The 21,630-nt window shown below is 35.8% G+C and overlaps 1 protein-coding gene across 1 annotated transcript in view; it reads right to left on the bottom strand.

The window, feature by feature from the left end:
- Positions 1-21,630, bottom strand: part of LOC150082636 (L-fucose kinase-like) — a 162,397-nt gene that overhangs the window by 93,064 nt on the left and 47,703 nt on the right. The window contains exons 9-13 of the mRNA XM_090377884.1: positions 20,633-20,752; positions 19,807-19,990; positions 18,149-18,261; positions 8,402-8,578; positions 932-1,048 (exon numbers count right to left, since the gene is read on the bottom strand). Of these exons, the coding sequence (XP_090234010.1) occupies positions 932-1,048; positions 8,402-8,578; positions 18,149-18,261; positions 19,807-19,990; positions 20,633-20,752 (711 nt within the window). The remainder of the gene's footprint in view (positions 1-931; positions 1,049-8,401; positions 8,579-18,148; positions 18,262-19,806; positions 19,991-20,632; positions 20,753-21,630) is intronic.

The following is a 21,630-nucleotide window of genomic DNA, read 5'->3' as shown; positions in this document are numbered from 1 at the left end:
CTCTGATCCATTTCAAAATTCAATCCTTACTTAGAATATTTTAGGAATCTTTGTAACAAATTTTTATGTTGATGGGTTGACTTATTTTATTATTAATTATGAATTATTACTATTTAGTGATGAACCTGAAATGTAACACACCATGTATATTAACTTGTTTTGGAAATGATAATGGTATTGTTAGCACTGTAAATGTGAAATCTTATATCTGTAACCATTATTTTTGAGAACATTTTTATACCATCCCATTCAATTTTTTTTGAATCATCTGTCAACCTCTGAATTAAACTCTTTCAAAAAGGCTGTGCTCTAAATAAACAAATCTATCAACAAGAGTCTTTTAATTACTTATTTGACACTAATCGTTCTTCAAGGGAACATGAAAGTAGAATATGATAGTTTCTATAAACACTGCATGCAGTAGTTAGGTGGTATCATAAACACAGCAGAGGACTACTTCTAATGGTTTGGTGCTAAGTAAATAACTTTGCTGCTATGCATGGTTTCTGGTAGTTTCTTGTATGAGTGACTTCTGAATACTGAAAGAGTTCTAAAATAATGACATCTTTCACAAATGCTAGAAATTCAACATCTTTTATAAATAAATGCTATAAATGAAGTGCTAGAAATGGAGGAAAATGCTGATTGTTTTGTTAATAAAAAAAAAAAAAAAACTTGAAGGCATCCAAAGATCTCTGCAGTAAGACTATTAATCTACATGTAAAATGACAGTAAACTCCAAAGGGGATTCCATTTTGAGAAAAATGTTTCCAAGTCAGAAGTGTATTTCAAAAAACAGCTACTCAATGTCATGTATTGTTGGTCACTGGTTCTACATATCACATATATTATACGCATCAATTTAAAAGTTTTATATTATTATTATTATTCCAATCATAAACATTTAAAACAGAAAAAGAAATTCACTAACCACAGGGCTGTCATCAACACCAAATATTATGGCTATTTGCTTTAATTTTTGGTTTCCTGTTTTAAGAACATTTTGGAAACATAAAATAACTATTTTGTCTGGTACCTGGAGAAGGGTCTATAAAAGAAAAGAATATCAAATATTTAGTTGGATATAATCACAAAATTAACACACACACACACACACACACACACACACACACACACACACACACACACACACACACACACACACACACACACACACACACACACACACACATCTAAACGTGAATGTGAGGCACTCCTTCATAAATGGTCATACCCTTCTGTACATGAACAAAACAAAACCTGGCCTATGGCCAGGTTTTGTTTTGTTCATGTACAGAAGGGTATGACCCTAAAACCAGACCAAGTACATTCCTTTTAAAGTCAATGAAGAGCTATTGTATATTATAGATGTGTAGCTCTGACACAGTGAAAACAAGAAAACATGAAGAGCAGCTACAAGTTGTTCGATTCCTTATAGTAGAGGGTATAAACAACACGGCATATACTGAAGAATGCAGAGAGTTCACAGAGAACACAGTAATAGTAAACACTAATTGCATATTTTCATGCAGGATACAAAAGCCCAATTGATGATGCTTGGTCCTGGCAAGCAAACTGAACTACTGCAAAAGTAAAAATGTTAGTATAAGAAAATCAGTGAATACCCATTGACTAATTATTTGCAGCTGTGGATATAAGCCTTACATCTATACACACTATCCTGTACAAATATCTGCAGCACTGATCACTGTGTTCTTATTGCATACCAAAATGTCTGACAGAGATTAAAAAAATAACCAATAGTGTGTGGCATTGATATAACTACTTTGTCCCAGCCATGAAGGTAAAAGTTTCCTGTAACATATCATTACAGGAAAGAAACATGATGTCACCACTCTGACACCAAAAGAGAGCATTAAAGTTGCCAACAGGAAGACTTAGTCAGCTCTGCCAGAAAAAAAAAAAAAAAAAAGATCAAATCTAAATGAACATTTACCAAGTTGCTCCTCACCTCATTTTTTGACCATCATGGACCACTACTCATCCATTTGTAAACCATGACAAGATGCTCAACAGTATTGCAAAATGCAACAGTATTGCAAATACAAAGAAAAGACCAATGTCTCCTGGTAAATGGATTGCTATTACTTTCACACCTCAACACCAGTCTGGGTAAAAGGGCATGAAAGGGTGTCCCTTAACATTGGATTTTGGAGTATATAAGCCATCATAGTTATTTTGAATCAGTTTCCTTAAAAATCATTTTGTGAACAAGGCAATACAGATCTAGTGACTCAATGGAAAAAAATGGCTAAATTCCCATAGAAATTACTTTTCAATAAATGTATGTTTCTTAATAAACAAAAATGGCTCACTTCCACTTAGTTTTTCTTTATATGATAATAATATTCTTTATTAATAACAAGCAAAATGCAAAACTTTATACATAATCTTATTAACAGTGCACAGTAGAGTTTTGCATAAAATATTTTCAAAAATAGTCTTTTGCATAAATGCAGAAGTTAATACAGTCTAGTACAAGAGTAGTTTGAAAAATGTGTGGTTATATCTGTTATTCAGAGTCAGAGGTATCCTTAAGGCTGGAATCCATTTCTTTTTCAAAACAGTGTCATAACAGTCTGATACAGTGTTTCCAGTCATTAAATAACATTTTAAAGATGAACTGCAGGCCAATTTCTGACAGAATTTTAAATATAGCAACTATGGTATTTTTTACTTCCATGCATCTTGTAAATTTTTTCTCCCTTAAGTATTTTTCAAGCTCATAAAAGCCCAAAAATTACAGAAATCAAGGTATGGACTATAGGGTGAGTAGATATTCAAAAGGTGGTTTGCAAATGCTTAATAGTGTAATACTGCTTGGACAATATGAGGTCTTACATGATCCTGCAAAGGAAGCCAGTGTTTCTCCTTTGATTCAATCTTATTTATTTATTTTTTTAATGAATAAACCTACCTAAATGCACCAGCAATGACTTAGCATAATAATAACTATTTATGGTCTGATTTTCTGGAACAAAATGCTGTAGAACTATTTAGCAAATAGAATTCTTTTAAAAAAATAGAACCAACATCAATTTTTTTGGCAGATTGAGCAGACATAATTTTTTTAGTGCCAAGGAATCTATGCTACCAAACACTGGCCTGCTGCTTAATCTCTGGATTATAATGTCATATCCATTATTCATCACAAGTGACAATTAAGAATAAAAAATCTAGGTGAGTTTGTTCCACCTGCATTACAAATCACTGAAAATATCACTCATTTTTGTTTCTGCTGCTCTGTATGATCATGTAGAGTCTATCTGACACAAACAAAGGACATGTTTAATGCCACATTAACACAATGGAATACTGCTCAAAGGAAGTACTCAATTTTGTCACTAATCACAATGATAGTGTTCTGACTTCCTTTAACAAGTATTCAACCTTTGCAATGTTTACACCTGTTATAGCAGTACTCAGTCATCAGCTTCTTTTCTAGCCTTCACTGTAACTTTACCACTTTTAAAATGTTTCCACTACTTAAAATGCTGCAAATTTTATAAAAGCATTGGTGCTGTAGACTTCTTGAATCATCTCATATGATTAGTTTTCCCCAGTTTAACATAAAACTCTACTGGAATTCTTTTTTGAACAATAACAGAAACTTCTGCAGCCATCGCAGAAATTAGTACTTCAAAAAAGAATACATGACACAACAATTAAATCAGACATGATGAAGATTGCAGGTGGGCATATCAACTGAGTAATGATTACTCTATCACACTGCACAGTTTAAAAATTGATCATAATTATAGCAACAGAAGAGTGTTGTGTGTTCATGTATTTTTCAGTCTCTGCTCTCATAAAAATGAATATGCAGCAATTATATTATAAAAAAAGATTACTGATTGTTGCATAATTTATATATGGAGTCAGAACATGGATGCAGCTCCTTCACAATTACATCTTAATATTTCTCACCATGGCCCAAAGAGCTAGATGACTTTAATAAAAAATTCATCACAATATCTGGAAGGTACCTGTTAAAGTATTTTAATCTGATCAAGTTTGAGGAAATGTATGAAGTCTCTCTTATACTATATTTTGAAATTTGCAAGCCAACAGTCTCCAAGATGTTTATGAAGTTATGACTACCAATACAAATATATAATAACATATCATGTTATTCTTAGTATTCTTTGTAATTTTGATGAATGTATAATTTAGCCCTAAGCTAGGGATGAAACACAGAAATATGACACAAGCATATAATTCACTATCACAGGTGAAACAAAATGAGTAAGGGCACGAACTGTTACACACACACACACACACACACACACACACACACACACACACACACACACACACACACACACACACACACACACACACACACACCAGGAAATCCAATCCTCCCTGAAGAAATGTAAACTATTCACAATAAAACAAGAAGACTTTAGTGTCAATATCCATCATGGATTTTATCTATCTTTTTCAGTGGAAGTGGGAAAAGGAAGGAAATCAGAATAAGAATGACACAGAGTAAGACACACATAGAGGGACTGTTTAACTGTCAGACTAACGAGTGTAACCATTAAAAAATTTATATTTAAATTATAAAAATTGCATACACGTTGGGTTACAGGCATGTGTGACAGCTATTGTTGCAACAAGTGACTAATGGCTAATTTGCAATAGAAAGAAGAGTGAGAGATATTATTTATGACTGCCATTGGTGCAGTGAAATAATGGCTGTATTGTATGAAGGCTAGTAACGTGTTACCTTCATATAATAAGATTCACTGCTTACAGTTTTCTGATGTGTACTGGGAGTGGAGTACACATCAGAAAACTGGTCAGCAAGCAGAGCTGAAATTGATGGCAAGTTGTAGTTCATCTGTAGGTGTTCAGTATTAGAATGTTTCCCTTAAAGGAATTAAGTCATATACACTTAGTAGCTGTTTTATCAGGTACAGCTAACTTTATGATGAAAAGTGCTCCTTTAGTAACAGTATCATGTGTTAGTACTGGTGACTCCCGCTTAATGCTGATAATTCGTTCTGGAAAAACAGAGCGCTAAGTGAGCACCGTATTCCCATAAGGTAACATAAGTATTTGTGAGTTGTGGTCTATGCCATAGGATATTTCCTAATCAATAATAAACAATAGTGAAAAGATGCACTAATGTCGATCAAAATATTTAACATTCAAAAATTTGTAGATATAAAATATTCTGCATTACATACATATATAATTATGTGGTAAGTATCAAATTACGTATCAAAATTAAATTAAATATTACATTATGTATCAAAATTAAACTTAAAATTACAATTAAAATCATGAATTTATTAATTCGATGGTCCTGGGATGTCGAGTTTTCGTATCTTTGGTTGTACTTTGGCCCTCTTCCTGGTAAACTAAAGGGGATTTAAATTTAAAATCCCCAACAGCGTTACCACCTAACAATAAAGTCAACCGATCTTTTGCCACTTTGAAGTATGGAATGTTTTATTCTTTTTTCAATATGAAACTTCTTTTAGGCGTTCATTTCCAAAAAAGTCCTGTTTCATCTATGTTAAAAACTTGTTGAGAAGTGTAACACTCCTCTTCAATAATTTTAACAAGCTCTTTTTTGAAAGTTTCAGCTCCTTCTTGATCTGCTCTTGTGGCTTCTCCCTGGATTTTAAATCTATCGAACCAACCCTTACTAGCTTTAAATGGTTCCACATGTTTTTTTGAGGCAAGCTTTCTTCAGATCATCATATAGGCTGATCGCTTTTTCTTTAATAACATTTAACTTAATGGAATTCTGCATTCGATATTATCTTCAATAAAATTATTTAGAAGTCTCTCCACTTCAATCATAATAGCCAGCCTAGCCAATTTAGTTGCTTGCAGTGGAACAGCTATCTTTCCTGCTGCTAAAATTAATTCTTTATTTTTTATAATTGTTCTTACAGTTAAACCTGCCAGCCTAAATTATTGCACACATCCACTTGTCGTTGACCAGAATCAATTCACTTCAAAACATATAATTTTCAAATGCAGTCTTTTTCTTACCTTTGTGGTCTTCATACCATGTCCAGATGTTGTTGCATTTTCATTCTTATCTGCCATTATTAACTCTTTGAAAGTGTAACTGCATTGCATTAATTATGATACAATGTTCGAGTAAACTGTCCATTACAGAAAACGTCTAACAATGTACTGAGTGATGACCAGAATCCAGATAAATGCATATAATGCAAATATTACAAGCAATATACTTTATCATTTTTTAAAATGTTGATCTCAGAACCACGTAACAAGTTGCTGTAGCGCAATTAAATTAGCGTGGGAAAATTTCTCAAGTAGGTGTGGGAAACATTTTAATGCTATTTTGCTATTCATTATCAAACTATTTACATCAGATGAAACGTTTTCGTTAAACATGCCAAAAATTCAATCTGTACATTGGTAAAAGAGCATTATAGTGAGTCGTGACAGTGTTATTGTGAGATACAGGTTATAATATAAGAACAGCGTTATAGCGAATAAGCATAAAGCAAACCATGTTATAATGAGGGCATACTGTACCATGGAATAAAAAGCTGGTTGGTAGATAGGTAAGGATGCTGTATGTGTGCAGTTCCGTGGGATCAAAGTGAATTATGAAACACTGGTATGAGTATCTCAGAAACTACAACCTGCTAGTTTTCACATAGGACTGACCTTGAGTGTATTAAGATTGACCCAATAACCAAATAACATCCAGCCAACAATGAACCTGTAACTGGAAACAGTTCATTGATGTAAGAGACCAATGGAGGGGTAACAAGACTTGTGCAAGCCAAGGCAAAGGCTACAGACGGTCTAATCAACTCAGTAAAACAGCAATAATCAAAGAGGCATTTCATAATGCATAACTCATTATACCTTGACATGAATGGGGTATCACAGCCAATGACCAAATTGGAAATTCTGTCAGCAAAAACAAGAAGGCACAATTACAGTGGACTCAGGAACACTAACACTGGATAGCAGAAGAATGGAAGATGCCTGGTCTGATAAATCCCAGTTCCTGCTGTTTTGCGCTGATGGAGGGACCAGAATATGGTGAAAACAGCACGAGTCCATGAACCTATCCTGCCAGTTGTTAATGAGGCAGACAATGCTACCTATCACTGTTGCCAGGTAAACAACGGTGGAGTAATGGTGTGGGAAATATTTTCATGGTGCATAATGGGTCCCTTGGTATGAGTGGAGCAACATTTAAATGCTACAGGTTATCTGAAGATTGCTTCCAACCAGGCACATGAAAATGGATACATTGCACTTCGTGGCTGCATGCATCCATCTCTGAATGGGTTCTTCCAACAGGATAACATGGCGAGTCACAAGGCTGGAAATGTACAGAACTGATTCCAGAACATGAGAATGAATTCAGCTTACTGCAGTGGCTTCCCCAGTCACTAGATCTCAGTCCAACTAACCACCTATGAAAGTTCTTCAGAGTAGAGATTTGCAACAACTGTGGGTAATAGTTGAGTCAACATGGGCCAGCATCTCTGTGGCACACTTTTAATGCCTTGTTGAGTCCATGCCACAATGAATTCAAGCTTTTCTGAGGGCTAAAGAGGGACCTACTCATTAGGCTGGTGTACCTAAGAAAGTGGCCACTCGATGTATTATTTATACTTATAACTGTTATTAGTTAACAAGTTAGTTAGTAACACGATGATAAAAGAATGTGATCATCTTTTTTTTGTTGTTTTTCTGTGAAATATGTGTAGTTCAAAACATACACATATGTAATTATGTGTATAATTACATATGTGTATGTTTTGAACCTGCCTACAGACCAGTTTTCCAAGCATATTCCATTCTCAGCAAGCTCCCATATAACAGTGAAGCTAATAGTGTCAGCTTCCATAAAAATATAACTATCATCTCATGGCAGGTATCAAAGATAACTTCTTGGGCTCAAGTCAACGGCAAGCTTCAGAATAGTCCTTGAGATAAAATTATCTTGTTTAAGTACTCTTGTTATTTGACATTTATTTGAAATTTCAGAAGGGCTGATTTTTCTTTTTTTAGCATAGGGAAGTTTTAAGACAAACTATATAAAAAAAAAAAAAACAACATTTTTTGAAACCATAAAAATATGACTGATCTAATTGGTGTATCAGAGCAATGCAGCAACACTGGGCCTGGCTTTATCATTAATAAAGGCTTAGTTAACTGCTCAAGGGCATAATTTCAATGTTATTCAAATGACGGGTAATCAATGCCCTCCTATACTCCCACTTACTGAGTAAATGGCAAAACTATTAAAGCTGGCAGCTTATGAATTATCTCATTTATCTCAAAAAGCAGTAAATAAGTTTTATAGTTTCCACATGTGATGATAAACTAACAATAATACCGATATATAAACTTAGACACATACATTAGATGAGGTAGCAGCATGAACACCAGATAAAAAGCAGTTTGCCCCAATAACTAATTTCCCAACTTCTAACCGAGAATGGCATATTACTGTTCCTTGCCCAATAATACAGTCTTCTGTAGTGGACAATAATGAATTAATCAATAAATTCTCTTCAGGAAATGGAAAATTTTTATCCTAGAGAAAGAAATCAAGAAGAATAAAATTTAACAAAGGCAACAAAGTTGGCTATGTGCTATAAGATAATTAAATATAGTGTAAAAATTTATATAAAATATTATTAAAAGACTATTTTAAATGTATAAAAACTAAATTGAAGAATTTTTATGCTACACTTCATTAGATATGAATTCAGAAATTTAATAAAACTAACTGATATTGCATGTCATTAGCATGATTTTGCCTTTTAGTTGTGGTCCAGTCAATATGTAAATAGTTTTGTTATTTTATTTATATAATTTTCTTTTGTTACAGAAGAGATGAACAGCACTTAAACACACTTGGAGGTATAAATATTAGTTTTAGTAAATTTCTATCCTGATTAATGCAGTATAGTGTAAAAATTCTTCAAAAAATGTACATACAAGTTGTCTTTAAATTAAGAATTGATATTTCTGCTCTTCTGATATAATAAAAGGCAGGTCTAAGACCTTTTTTAATTCATAACCATTATGAAGTGAAAATTTTTTTTAAAAATTAACTTTTTTACCTGTTAAAAGTACATTAGAATGGTCTGCTACAGATTTTCAAGCAGAAGCATGTTCAGGATTCTAGCGGAAAAGACAAATAGGGGCCACCAAATGGGGGAGAGGGTTCTTCATTATATCTTGTGTGCCCAGACACATCGCTTACTACACATTCAGATGATATTCTAACTCTGGGTATCTTATTTCTGGGCACCTGATATTAAACATTTGAATTCAACAATCTACCAGAATACCGGACAATCCTAACCATACAGCCAACACGCTTGGTCTTTTTTCTCACAAACAACCATTCTAAATATACGGTCGAAGTGATTGGTCCTTTAGGGACTTCAGATCACAACTTGGTGATTGTCTCTTCTCCAATGGAGCCTTTGTCTCATAGCTATTCCCAACCTCGTGTTTTTTGGCATTACAAGAATGCAAAATGGGATGACCTGCCAGATTTCTTTTCTTCTTTTCCTTGGTCGGATTCAAAACTTCTGATGTCAACGTTTGCTCAGATCGTGTCAGTGTAATTACTCTTGTAGGAATAGAATCTTTTATTCCACATTCCACCTTAAAATCTTGTCCATTACCTAAACCTTGGTTTTCCAATAAACGTTGCATATCTTAATTGGCTTGTTTCCAATTCTTCACTTTCATTTTCTGCCTACACCAGAGCTCGCAACAATCGTAAAGCAGTTATTAATCAGTCCAAACAAGATTTTGAACAGGCTAAAAGTAGAAAATTTTCTTCTTACCCTAATGGCAGCCGAACATTCTCGTCTCTTGCCAAAGCTATTGGCTGCAACTTTTGCCCACCTCTGTCAAAAGCAGATGGTTCTATTATCACTTCAGCCAAGGATAAAGCTGACCTGCCAGCATCCCATTTTTCTTCCAATTCATGTATTGATGACCTCGGTAAAACACCTCCCACCATTCCCAGCACTCCCAATTCAATACCTTCTGCAGTCTTCCGTCAAAAGGATATCAGAAGGATTTTGACGAATCTTGACGCTAAAAAAGCTCAAGGTTCTGATGGTATTTCTCCACTTGTTCTCAAAACCTGCACTCCTGAATTTACTCCTGTTCTTTGCCATATTTTTTCACTTTCTTATTCCAAAGGTGTTTTTCCCTCTTCTTGCAAATTTGCTGATATCCAGCCAGTTCCTAAAAAGGGTGACAAATCCCTCCAATCTAATTATCGTTCCATTGCAATTACTTCTACTCTTCCTAAATTAATGGAAAAAGCAATTAACTGCCAAATCTTAAACTATCTAGAAACCTTCTGTCTAATCAACAATTGCCATATGGATTTCATCAGTGTTGATCCACTGGTGATATTCTGGCTTATGTTACCCATTTATGGACAAATTCAATGGAAAAGTTCGGTGAAACACAAGCAGTTGCTCTTGACATCTCAAAGGCTTTTGATTGTGTTTGGCATAAAGGTCTTCTAAACATTCTTCCATCTTATGGTTTGTCAACTGTTTTTTGTAATTGGTTATCCAGTTTTCTCTCTGAACGCTCACTGAGGGTGATGGTAGATGGCTCTGTCTTCTGACTTCTCCACTAATGCTGGTTTTCCCCAAGGTTCAGTTATTTCCCCCACTCTTTTCCTCTTGTATATTAATGACCTTCTTCCATTGACTAGAAATCCTATCCATAGGTTTGCCGATGTTAGCACATTGCATTCCATTCTCCATTTTGAGAAACCTGACCCTGCTCAATCAGCTTAAACTTCTCGAAAATCCACTACCAATTCCTTAAATGCCAATCTCCAAGTAATTCTTCAGTGGGGCAAAGACAACTTAGTTGATTTCAATCCTTCTAAAACTCAGCCTTGTCTTATATCTCGCAAAAGATATGACTCTTCTTCTGCTCCTATGCTTATCTTTGGTGACACTCCAATTTCTAGGCAAAATAATATATCTCTTTTGGGGATTACCCTGACTTCTAATCTCTCTTGGCACAAGCACATTACAAATATTCCTTTCTCTTCATCTGAAAAACTTGGTTTTCTCTTTGGTCTCGGTGCTACTTTTCTTCCAAACAGCTGTTCACTCTGTACAATTCACACATCCGCCCTACCATGGAATATTGTTCCCACGTGTGTTGCAGTGCTCCCAAAACCTCTCTCAGCCTTCTACATTCCATTCAGAAGAGGACAGTTAGTTTAATTAATGACTCATCTCTAACTGAGTCTCTCCATTCTCTGTCTCATAGATGTACTGTTTCTGCTGCATGCCTTTTTCTACAGATACTTCCATGGGCACTGTTCTTCTGAATTGGCTTCTATAATTCTTGCAGTCCGAACTCTTTCAGTCCGAACACATGCGCCACCAGTCAACATCTATTTATTGTCCATCTTCAAACTCACAGAACCAACTTTTCACCTTCCTCATTTACTCATTCAACTGCTGTTTTCTGGATCAACCTTCCTTCATACATATTTCCTGAAAAGTACAGTCTACAGAAGTTCAAGTCTATTGTCAACAAATTTCTTCTTTCATCTTCTCAATCCCCAACCCATGCATGGTACCAAGTACTATATGTTCTATTACCTCTCATGTTTGGAGTTTTCATAAAAAAAAAACAAAAAAAACAAGCATGTTGAAGTTGTTGTTGTTATTTGGTTTTTAGGAGCATTAGCAACTAAGGCCATATTGCTCCGGGGATATGCGGTGGTCATTCCCTGACCTTTACGCATCCTCCGTATTTGGTGGTTACGGACTCAAACCCCGGTCCAATCAAGAAGTGTGTGCACGCACTGCTGCTCCAGCCCACCTGGCTAAGGAGGCGCCAGCACGTTGAAGAAGTGGGATCAACTGATAATGTTACCAACGGTGAATTCTAAATAGGAAGCCTTCAGGACTCATTCTTGGAGGCTTCTATGCTTTTCGTACCAACTAAGAAATATTGTTCAAGGTTCAGGCCTAAATGAATGTCAGATAAATTAATGAGGCTCGTGGCAGAGAAGAAAAATACATGGGATGCATATAAATTATCAGGCAACACAGAAGCCTATGGCAGATATAAGCTAGTCTGTAATCAAGTCACAAAGGAGGTTAGGCAGATTACGAGAAATCTTTGGCAACGGATGCAAAGAAAAACAGAAAAAGTTCTTTACTTATGCAAACTCTAGAAGGAAGGGGATGAATCAGATTGGTCCACTTAACACAGATGGTTCGACTATTGATGATCCTGCTCAAGTAGCTGATAAACTGAATGAGTATTTTGCATCTACATTCACACATAAGGAGTTATTCAAGGAGGGGAATGCCAGACGTTTATCAAACTCTAACAGGGGACTAAGTGATTTTGCAATAACTGAGAGCAAAGTGGAGGAGAAATGGCAACTGTTGTAGAAGGAATCTATCCAGTTATATTGAAGGAGGCAGCAAGGGAAGTAAGCAAACTCTTAGCCATAATTATGAGAACATCCTTAGAGTCAGGGGGGGAATCCCCATGTACTGGAGATGTGCAAATGTATCCCTAGTTCACAAAAGGGGTGCAAAGGATGACACAAATAATTATAGACCTGTTAGTTTAACTTCTATTCTGGGGAAAATAATGGAGTCACTGGTTAAAGAGATGATACAGGATCACCTAGACAAGACTGCAGTAATAGTTCAGACATGGAATGGATTTGTTAAGGGGAAGTCTTGTCTGGCCAATTTGATTGGATACTACGATGTGGTCACAAAGGAACTGGATGCAAAAAATATAATTTTGATATCATATACTTGAATTTCAGGAAAGTTTTTGATACTGTTGCACATGGAAGACGGCTGTACAAATTGGAGCATTATGACATTAAGGGCAAGTTGCTGCAAGGGATAAATGGATGATTGAGTGGAAGATGGCGGAGATTGGTAATAAATGGAACTGCTCTACATGGACTAATGTTATTAGTGGAGTCCCTCAGGGTTCAGTGCAGGACCCATTGTTATTTTTTGTATTTATCAATGATATCGATTAAGGTATATCAGGCTTAATGTTCAAGTTTGCAGATGATACAAAGGTTGGCAGGGTTGTTAATGACAGTAAAAACAGTATACTAGTGCAACAGGATCTAGAAAAATTGGGCAGATGGGCTGAGAAGTGGCAACTGAAGTTTATCATTGACAAATGCAAATTAATGCATATGGGTAGCAGCAACCCAAGAGAAACATATCAACTGTGTGGTACTACACCAGGGAGGTGGAGAATGAAAAAGACCTGGGGGCAATTATGCAGCCAGATATGAAGTTCTCTGGGCAGTGCAGATGGGCTTTCCAGAGCAGGTCAGGGAGTTTTGTCAATGATATATAGGAATTTTGCTAGCAAAGACAAGGAGGTGATTATCTCTTTGTATAAGGCAATGGTCAGGCCACACCTTGAGTACTGTATAAAGGTCTGGAGGCTTCATTTTAGGAAGGACATAGAGTTGATAGAACAATTACAGAGAAGGGCAACAAGATCAGTTAAAAGACAAAAAGGAGTTGCAGAACTTAAGTTTTCCTTCACTTATGAAGAAAGGCTTAAGTTCTGCAAATCTGGAGACTAGGCCCTGTGAGGTGATCTGATCGAGGAGTATAAGGCCTTGAATAGTTTGAGCAGGCTCAGTGCTGATAGGATACTACTGAGGGGGCATAGATTCAAATTGAGGAAAGACAGTTGTAGAATAGATTTGTAGAAGTTTGCCTTTAACTAGCGGGTAGTTGATTGCTGAAACAGACTTCCATCCATTGTTGTGGAAGTGGATAGCCTAAATAAATTTAAGGCTGAACTAGACAAACATTTGGAGTGACCAAATGGGTGAAATGGGAAGGGGGTTTTTGTTTTGTTTTTTTGTCTGATGCTGTATAAGCTTGCTTTCTTGCATCATATGTCTCAACTAATGCTAAAAAGTGCTTCTTATTTTTTATGGACATGAACACCATCCAGTCAGACACAAAAGTCAAATGGCAGAACAATGAGTGCTGAGGCAGTTAAATATAATCTATTACCAGAATAATCATTCAACGAAATTCAAATCTTCAGCTACAGAGGCACAAAATACAGGAAATCAAATTAATTTCCTGCAAAATTATTTATGAAAGAAACAGGTGTATGATGATTATAAAATTCTTTATACACAAAATTTTACGATACGATTCCCGTTACAGGCATTCAGAGGAATCTAACAGTCTAATTTGACACATTATATTTACTTACATACAAATGCTAAAACATAGAAAAACTGCATAGAATATCCATAGAATACATACAACATCCATATAATACATAGAACAACAATATAATACATATAACATCCATCGAATATATAAATCACAGCGAATATATCACTTTCTCCAGCATAATATTAACCTAAATAGCTTTGAGTTATCGATAATTGAATTTGAACTGGATCTTCTGAGATACTGATAATATAGGGCTGTACCCTATATCAAAGCATCCTGTCAGACCAATTAAGCCAGAATGGACATCTTTCACTTAGAGTCACTTTTAGTTTTAATGACAGTTACAGGAATGGTGAAGGTAAGTGTAAAGTGTATTCGTGTCAAATGGCACCAGGCATTTCCCCCATCTCTGCATGGTTTTCTTTGTGGGTGTAACAGATCACTGTTAAGGCCAGAGATTTAAAAGTGTATGGAATTTGGAAATATTTGGTTGTGTATTGTTGTTCCTCTGGTCATTTAGCCGCTAGACCCCTGCTGGGGCCCAACGTTGGCTACACTCAGCCCCGTGGAGGCAGACCAGGTACACTAGTATTATAGTTATTTACTCTGGCAGGCCCTGTCACCTAATTTCCTGAGATTTCAGTGGCTAGGGCCTTAAAAATATATAATAATAATAATAATAATAATAATAATAATAACGTGATTTTAAGGGGTGGTTTGCCAATGAGGTTAAATTTCGGAATTGATGCATGATTTGGCTATTAGAATTTGGAAGTTTATTTAAGTTTTGTCATGTGGGGCGTACACTGTGATGTATAGAGAGAGAGAGAGAGAGAGAGAGAGAGAGTGGGGGAAAGACAGAAGTATGGTGTCAATAAGGAAGACAACCCCAGATGTCAGTGCAGCATGGGCTTGCCGCACCACAGGAGGAAGGTGGTGTTCAATCCCGAGTAGAACCATTTGGGGGCATTTGGATAGGCCTTGTCTATGTAGAGTATAAATTTCCGTGTGACTTCGCCCTTGGTTGTCTCTTGCCATCTCCTCTGCCAAGTTTCTTTCAGGTTTTCCATGATTTTCTGTTTTTCCGTTCGGTGGTTGTTTGTAGGATCCAGCGTAAAAGTGTCAAACGTGGTCGGTGTTCCCTTTGCCAGGTAATACATCAACCCACATCTCACCACCTCCAGGTCCAGAGGGAGAAGTCCTGCCAGGACTTGCAGTGTGCAAGTTTGCTAGTTTGATTGAGCTTCCCCTTACTTTTATCTGGAACGGTCATCTGATGTTGAGTGCTCCTCTCAGCAGAATTGAGTTCATTTTGGTCTAGCGCTCGCTGCCACCATTAGGACAAGATCATCTGCGAAAGCTTGTGCATTGGCATCATCCAAGTCGAGTGCCAGGAATTCATCAAAAACAATGTTCCACAAGAACATCCCTGCGGGCAGCCTCTGCAGACTGATCTTTCAATGGTGAAGGTTTGTGAAAATGGATTTTCTCTTTTTTGCCCTGTAGACCAAATCCCTGGACCACAGTCAAAATCAATGTCGGTGGAGTTCAGTGCACCGATGATGATGATGTTGGGAAACTGCCTCTTGAAGGTCAAGCTTCTGCAGGTTTGAGCAGAGCACTAGAGGGTTTCTGAGAGCTCTACCTGGGATTTTCCAGACCATGAATTCCCAAATGTTGATGAAGTCGTGAACTGATGATTGAGTGCCATTGTGAGCTTCCACACTATGCCGAGTGCTGGACTGGGGTGTAGCTTAAATTTTCACAGAGCTGTGATCTTAATGTCATATAGGGAAGGCGAGCCAATTTTTGGCCCACTTGAGGACCCTGAGAATTCTAGACCTGAAAGTGTCTTCAGGCTGGACAAAGGAGCTGAGGACCAGACTTCAATACCGAAACCAATGATTGAGTTGAAATAGTAGAAGAGAAATTTCCTGACTGTTTTTTATTATGCAATCTACAGAAGTTGAGTTTCATACCCCAGAAGGCCCATAGCACTTTCGAGCACAGTTACTGGATTTGATCCTTATAAGTCAGATTTTTGTCCATTATCACCCTTAAGAATTTAACTGAATGAGTGGCGATGAGAAGATGCTCTGCAATTGAGGGCTCCAGAGAGACTGCTGGATTGAGGTCTGCCTGTACTCTTGGTGAGAAGATGATATACTTTGATTTTTCTGTGTTTAGTTTTAACCCAAAAAAGGCAGCATATTTACAGCAGCAGGACAGATATCTGTTGAGGGTAGCAGACTTCAATAGATTCTTTGCCGGGTTTGGTGAGGTGTTAGCAGAGCTTGATAGGCAGCATACGACATTGCCAGCATTGACCATAAATGCAGGTATCGCAATCATTAGCGGAATAAATATCGCCAAAAATAGCACTGCTGAAAAACATCCACCTTGGGGTATGCCAACTTCCACCTGCTTGGTGATGCAGGGATTCCCTTGCCAAAAGGTGAGAAATCTCTTGGTGAGTAAACTTCTGAGGAGCTTAGTGACATTACCTGTGAAACTGTAGTAGTTCTCCAGGAAACACATGAGAGGATTAATCTGTATGGAGTCAATGGCAGCTTTCAGGTCTAGGAAGATAGCATGAAGAACAGAGCCTTGTTCCCAGGCCTGAAGGGTTTTCAAGTTTAGAGCCTATAGACATGTTACTGGTGATCTTTGTGAGAGTATCTAATTTAGATTTTCTTTGTATCTACTTTAGTATCTACTGGAACTATGCTATCTATTGGAACAACAGATAAGAGATAAAAAAAACTGGACCAAACTGAATGGAATAAAAAATCTGAACTGCAAATTTCCTTAAACATTTACAGGTGGTTTGATACCACTTTGATACAAATACACTAATAACTGAGCTTCTTGAAAAGGTCCAAAGATGGGCAATACATAGTGAGACTAAACCAGTGTCTCCATGATGGGGGGGGGGGGAGACTTCAAATAAGTGGGCTATAGAGTTTCATGAATAGCTACCTTAGTGGGGATATGACTGAAGTTTACGAGGCTCTAAGAAGCGATAAGTAAAATTAACGAAAATGAAATTTCCACGGTATTAAGCGATGCTAGAGCTAGGGATGTAAATTCAAACTATGGGGGGAGAGTTATAGGCTGGATTGCCAGAAATGTTCTTTAGCTGTTAATCATTAGAATAAGTTGCCTCCAAGGGCAACTGAGGCTGATGGCTTGGGGAAATTCAAAGGCCTGTGATACTGATATATATGGGAGAAAAACATACAAATAATGTTTTTTTTTTTTGTTTTTTTTTTTGTGGTTGATGCATCAAAACCATTTGCTTTTCTTATACTGCAAACAGCCTGCAGAGTTACCATAGTTTGGGGTTAGGGTCATTAAACGCAATAAATAAATAAAATAAAATAAATGTACTATGTGGCCAATAGCAGTACTAAATCAGAACTAGTTCAATGTGAGCAGGTAGGAACTATATCAAATACCAACCGGGCACAGAGTATAACAGATAGAGACTCAAAAGACACGGATAAGTGCAATGTCAACCAATGTAGTGGTTGACCTTGCATCACCCAGTTTTATTTTCAGGCAATAATTTTATCCAAAATTACAGCCTTGTGAATAAATCATTTCAGAAATACAATTATTTATGAAGCATGCAAAAGTTTCACATGAACAGCATCTCTCTCTCTCTCTCTCATTCTTATGATGATAAAAAATTTACATTCTTATCAACCAGTCTTAAGATATAATATTTTTATGTCTTAGTTTTTAAGTTTTGTATGTTCAAAAAGGAAAAGGTAATCTGAGTAAAATATTATGCTGAAAAAATAATCTCTTATAATCTTTTCTGTAATATATAAAAAAACTAAATACAATAATTAAAATATTTTAAGCAAAAATACAAAATATCATCGACATACCTTAACGATACTATGAACCATTCCAAATGGAATAACTGCTTGTAGGTTTTGAATATGATTTCTTGCAGACAGTTGATCAGACCAATAAAGATGCTGAAATCCTGGTAATATCACTATGAGTAAAAACAGGAAAAAAAAAGAAAAAACTCACTTCCTATATCTAGTGTCAAAAATATATTGTTTGCAAAAGCATGCAAATATGGTAAGTCTTCAAATTTTCTTACGTTTATCATTGCAGCACTTTATGTTTTTGTGGGAGAATTAGTTTAACTCACGCTTGTTGTGGAAGATTAGTCTTCTCTTAGTTTGCTACTTAGTGTATCACATTTTGGAGGAACTTCTTCACCACAAGCTGCTCTATTGCACTATGCACAGAAATATCCTCACTAATGAGGGCCGAAAATAGCTGAAATTATAGAATGGAGAATGGCATACATTTTAAATGAATAGCAATATACTTCTCCAATGGAGAAGTGCTTGTTATTTAAAGTGTGTAGCGCAGCCATACACAGGCCATACAATTCATGGTGAAGTAGCTCCACAACATGAGATAAATGTATTTAATAGTGAATTTAGTTTACTTAACTGCTTTTCCTTGTACAATTATATATTATGGTTTCCAATGCACAAGGTTTAGTCCTAAATTCACTAAACAATTAAAAGGGATGTAAATGAAATTCAGGTTTCATAGTAATCATAGGCACCTTAGTGCTGAACACTTGCCTCCATGAGAGTTCAGGCCGACAGGGCTAGCCAGGTGGGCAAAGTGCCTCCCTGGCAGCCCAAAGGTCGTGGGTTCGAATCCCACCTCAGGCTTGGATCAAAGTAAAATGCAAAATCTTTGGGAGGTGCATTATGGCCACAGAAGCCGATGCGCCAACAACTAACAAAAAAAAAAAAAAAAAAATGAGAGTTCAGCAGTAAAATATAGTTATGTTGCATTATACAGTTATGATGAATAACATAGTTCTTAGCATTAGTAGAGGCATATGATGCAAGAAAGCAAACTTATATTTTTATAAGTAGAAAGCAAGCTTATATTTTTTATATATGTTTCAAAAGTATAAAAACATTCTGTAAAAAAATTTTGTTAAGTGTTAAAAAATCTTTATTTATTTATTTACATGTATATAATCATCTTAAAGTTTGATTTTTTGCTAGAATTTGAAAAAAAACATGCCTATTTGTTTCACAGCTTGTAAAACTTTTTTAAGCAAACTAAGTTTGTTTGTTTGTTGTTTGTTTAGTTTTTAGGAGCATTAGCAACTAAGGCCATATTGCTCCAGGATATGCGGTGGTCATTCCCTGACCTTTCCGCATCCTCTGTATTTTGGTGGTGATGGGCTCGAACCCCGGTCTAATCAAGAAGCGTGTGCTACGCACTGCTGCTCCTTCCCACCTGGCTACAGAGGCGCCAGCAAACTAAGTGCTATTAACTCTAAAACTAAGCTTTGAAGGGGAAAAATATAAATAAATAAAAAAACCAGAATTACCCCCAAATCACCTCCCAAGTTCTACAGTAGATCAATAGAACATGCTACACAAATACTCTCCCTCCATCTCTCTCTCTCTCTCTCTCTCTCTCTTGATTTTTACTGTGATGAATCAGATCTCCAGATGCTTTTTAATGTAAGAAAAATAAATAAAATAACAATTACCCGAAGTTAAAGAATATCCTGAGAGTTCATTCCATACTATATTTCTAGCTATATGCATTTCTTTCTTTCTGTTTTTTGAGAAACCAGCTTTTATATTGTAGGTTTTACCACATTTTCCAGATAAGAACGTTTCTTTAGATACTGCACTGGCCATGGCTACCAAGATGTCAAAAAACAATGAAACCTATCAGAAAAATAGCCAGTTATGAACAACAATATTATTCATACAATTAAATTTTATTTAGAGAAACTTTCTGATAAAACAAATGCCAGCTAGTAGCATATTATGTACATTATTCTAAACAATAAATATGCCAAGTGAGTGCAGCATAAAATAATCAAGTGCTTCTTTTAACCGCAAATTAGAAATAAATATTTTATGTTATCTCTGTTTTATACTTTAGTCAATTCTTATAGCCTAACTACACAGAACAATTAGGTTAAGGAAAGGTGATAGCTCAAAATGACAGCCATACAGTCATACATAGTGGGTGTACTGTATGCTAATAAAATTTTTAATATGCCCAAACACAGGGTAGGCTTTCAGAGACTTTAGCAATTGACATATTTAACCTATAGAATAGATCCATGTGAATGCAACTCATTTATTCATTATTTCTTATGTATTTAATAGCTGACTACATTAAAATTTACCTATTAATTTTTAAGTTTTAAATTTTTTAAATTAATCTGTTCAATTACATCATAATTCTATCAGTGTCCAGCTTTTTGATGTTAATCAATCTTAAAATTTAGTATACAAATATGGTTAATAAATTAAAATTTTATGAAGTATATATATTTAAATATTTATTGTAACCCATACCTGAAGAGGTTCAGCACCACTGTCCATCCCCATATATGTACAGCTGTCCAGTGGAGAAGTGGCATTTAATGCTAGAAGGCTTTCAGTAACAGGAACAGATAAAAATACTACACCTGAAACCTTTAAAAAAATTAACAATAAATATCTACTAAGTTGCTAATTTAAAAAAGAAAAAAAAATTAAATATGATTTATCTCTTAATTTTGGCAGTCATATTTTAGAAAGCTTACACTCTATTTATTATAGACTTATAATAGGATAGGGTTTTTACCACCAAAGTTCAACCAGAAAAACTATGGAGCATATTTTTCATATAGGGTCTGAAAAAGTTCAATAGAAATGCCCAAGACAGTACTGCATACAATATGCAACATTAATTCATAGTTTTAGAGGCTAAATCAGTTATCCACCTGAATAAATCCATATGAATTATATGATCATTTATGTTCAATTATAATTAAGCATAATTATAAATAATTAAGAGTAAATAACATTCCTCCATAAATTTTGAAGTTTTATTATTAACCCTTTCAGGAGATATATGTTTTCATTTTTCATGTGTATACTCTGGGGAGTACATATGTAGATTTACATTTTGAAGGTCATGTCAAATAATGTGTTTCTTAACATACAAATGTTCTTAAAATATTTCCTCTACCACTGAAGTCAGACCAACCAGTCTGTAGTTTTTTTTTTGTTTTTTTTAGGAGCATTAGCAACTAAGGCCATATTGCTCAGGGGATATGCGGTGGTCATTTCCTGACCGTTCTGCATCCTCTGTATTTGGTGGTCACGGGCTCGAACCCCGGTCTGATCAAGAAGCGTGTGCTACGCACTGCTGCTCTTGCCCACCTGGCTACGGAGGCGCCCCAGTCTGTAGTCACCAACTTCACTCTTAGAACTAACTGCCTTTATGTATTGATGACATGTTGGCACTTTTAATAATGGTATATCTAAATATACATGCATTGATAATAGATGGAAGCACAAAAACAGAT

This window comes from Mastigoproctus giganteus, chromosome 7, assembly GCF_048544385.1.
Source record: "Mastigoproctus giganteus isolate SK-2022 chromosome 7, ASM4854438v1, whole genome shotgun sequence".
NCBI lineage: Eukaryota > Metazoa > Arthropoda > Arachnida > Uropygi > Thelyphonidae > Mastigoproctus > Mastigoproctus giganteus.
This window is presented reverse-complemented; position numbering and strand designations above follow the sequence as displayed.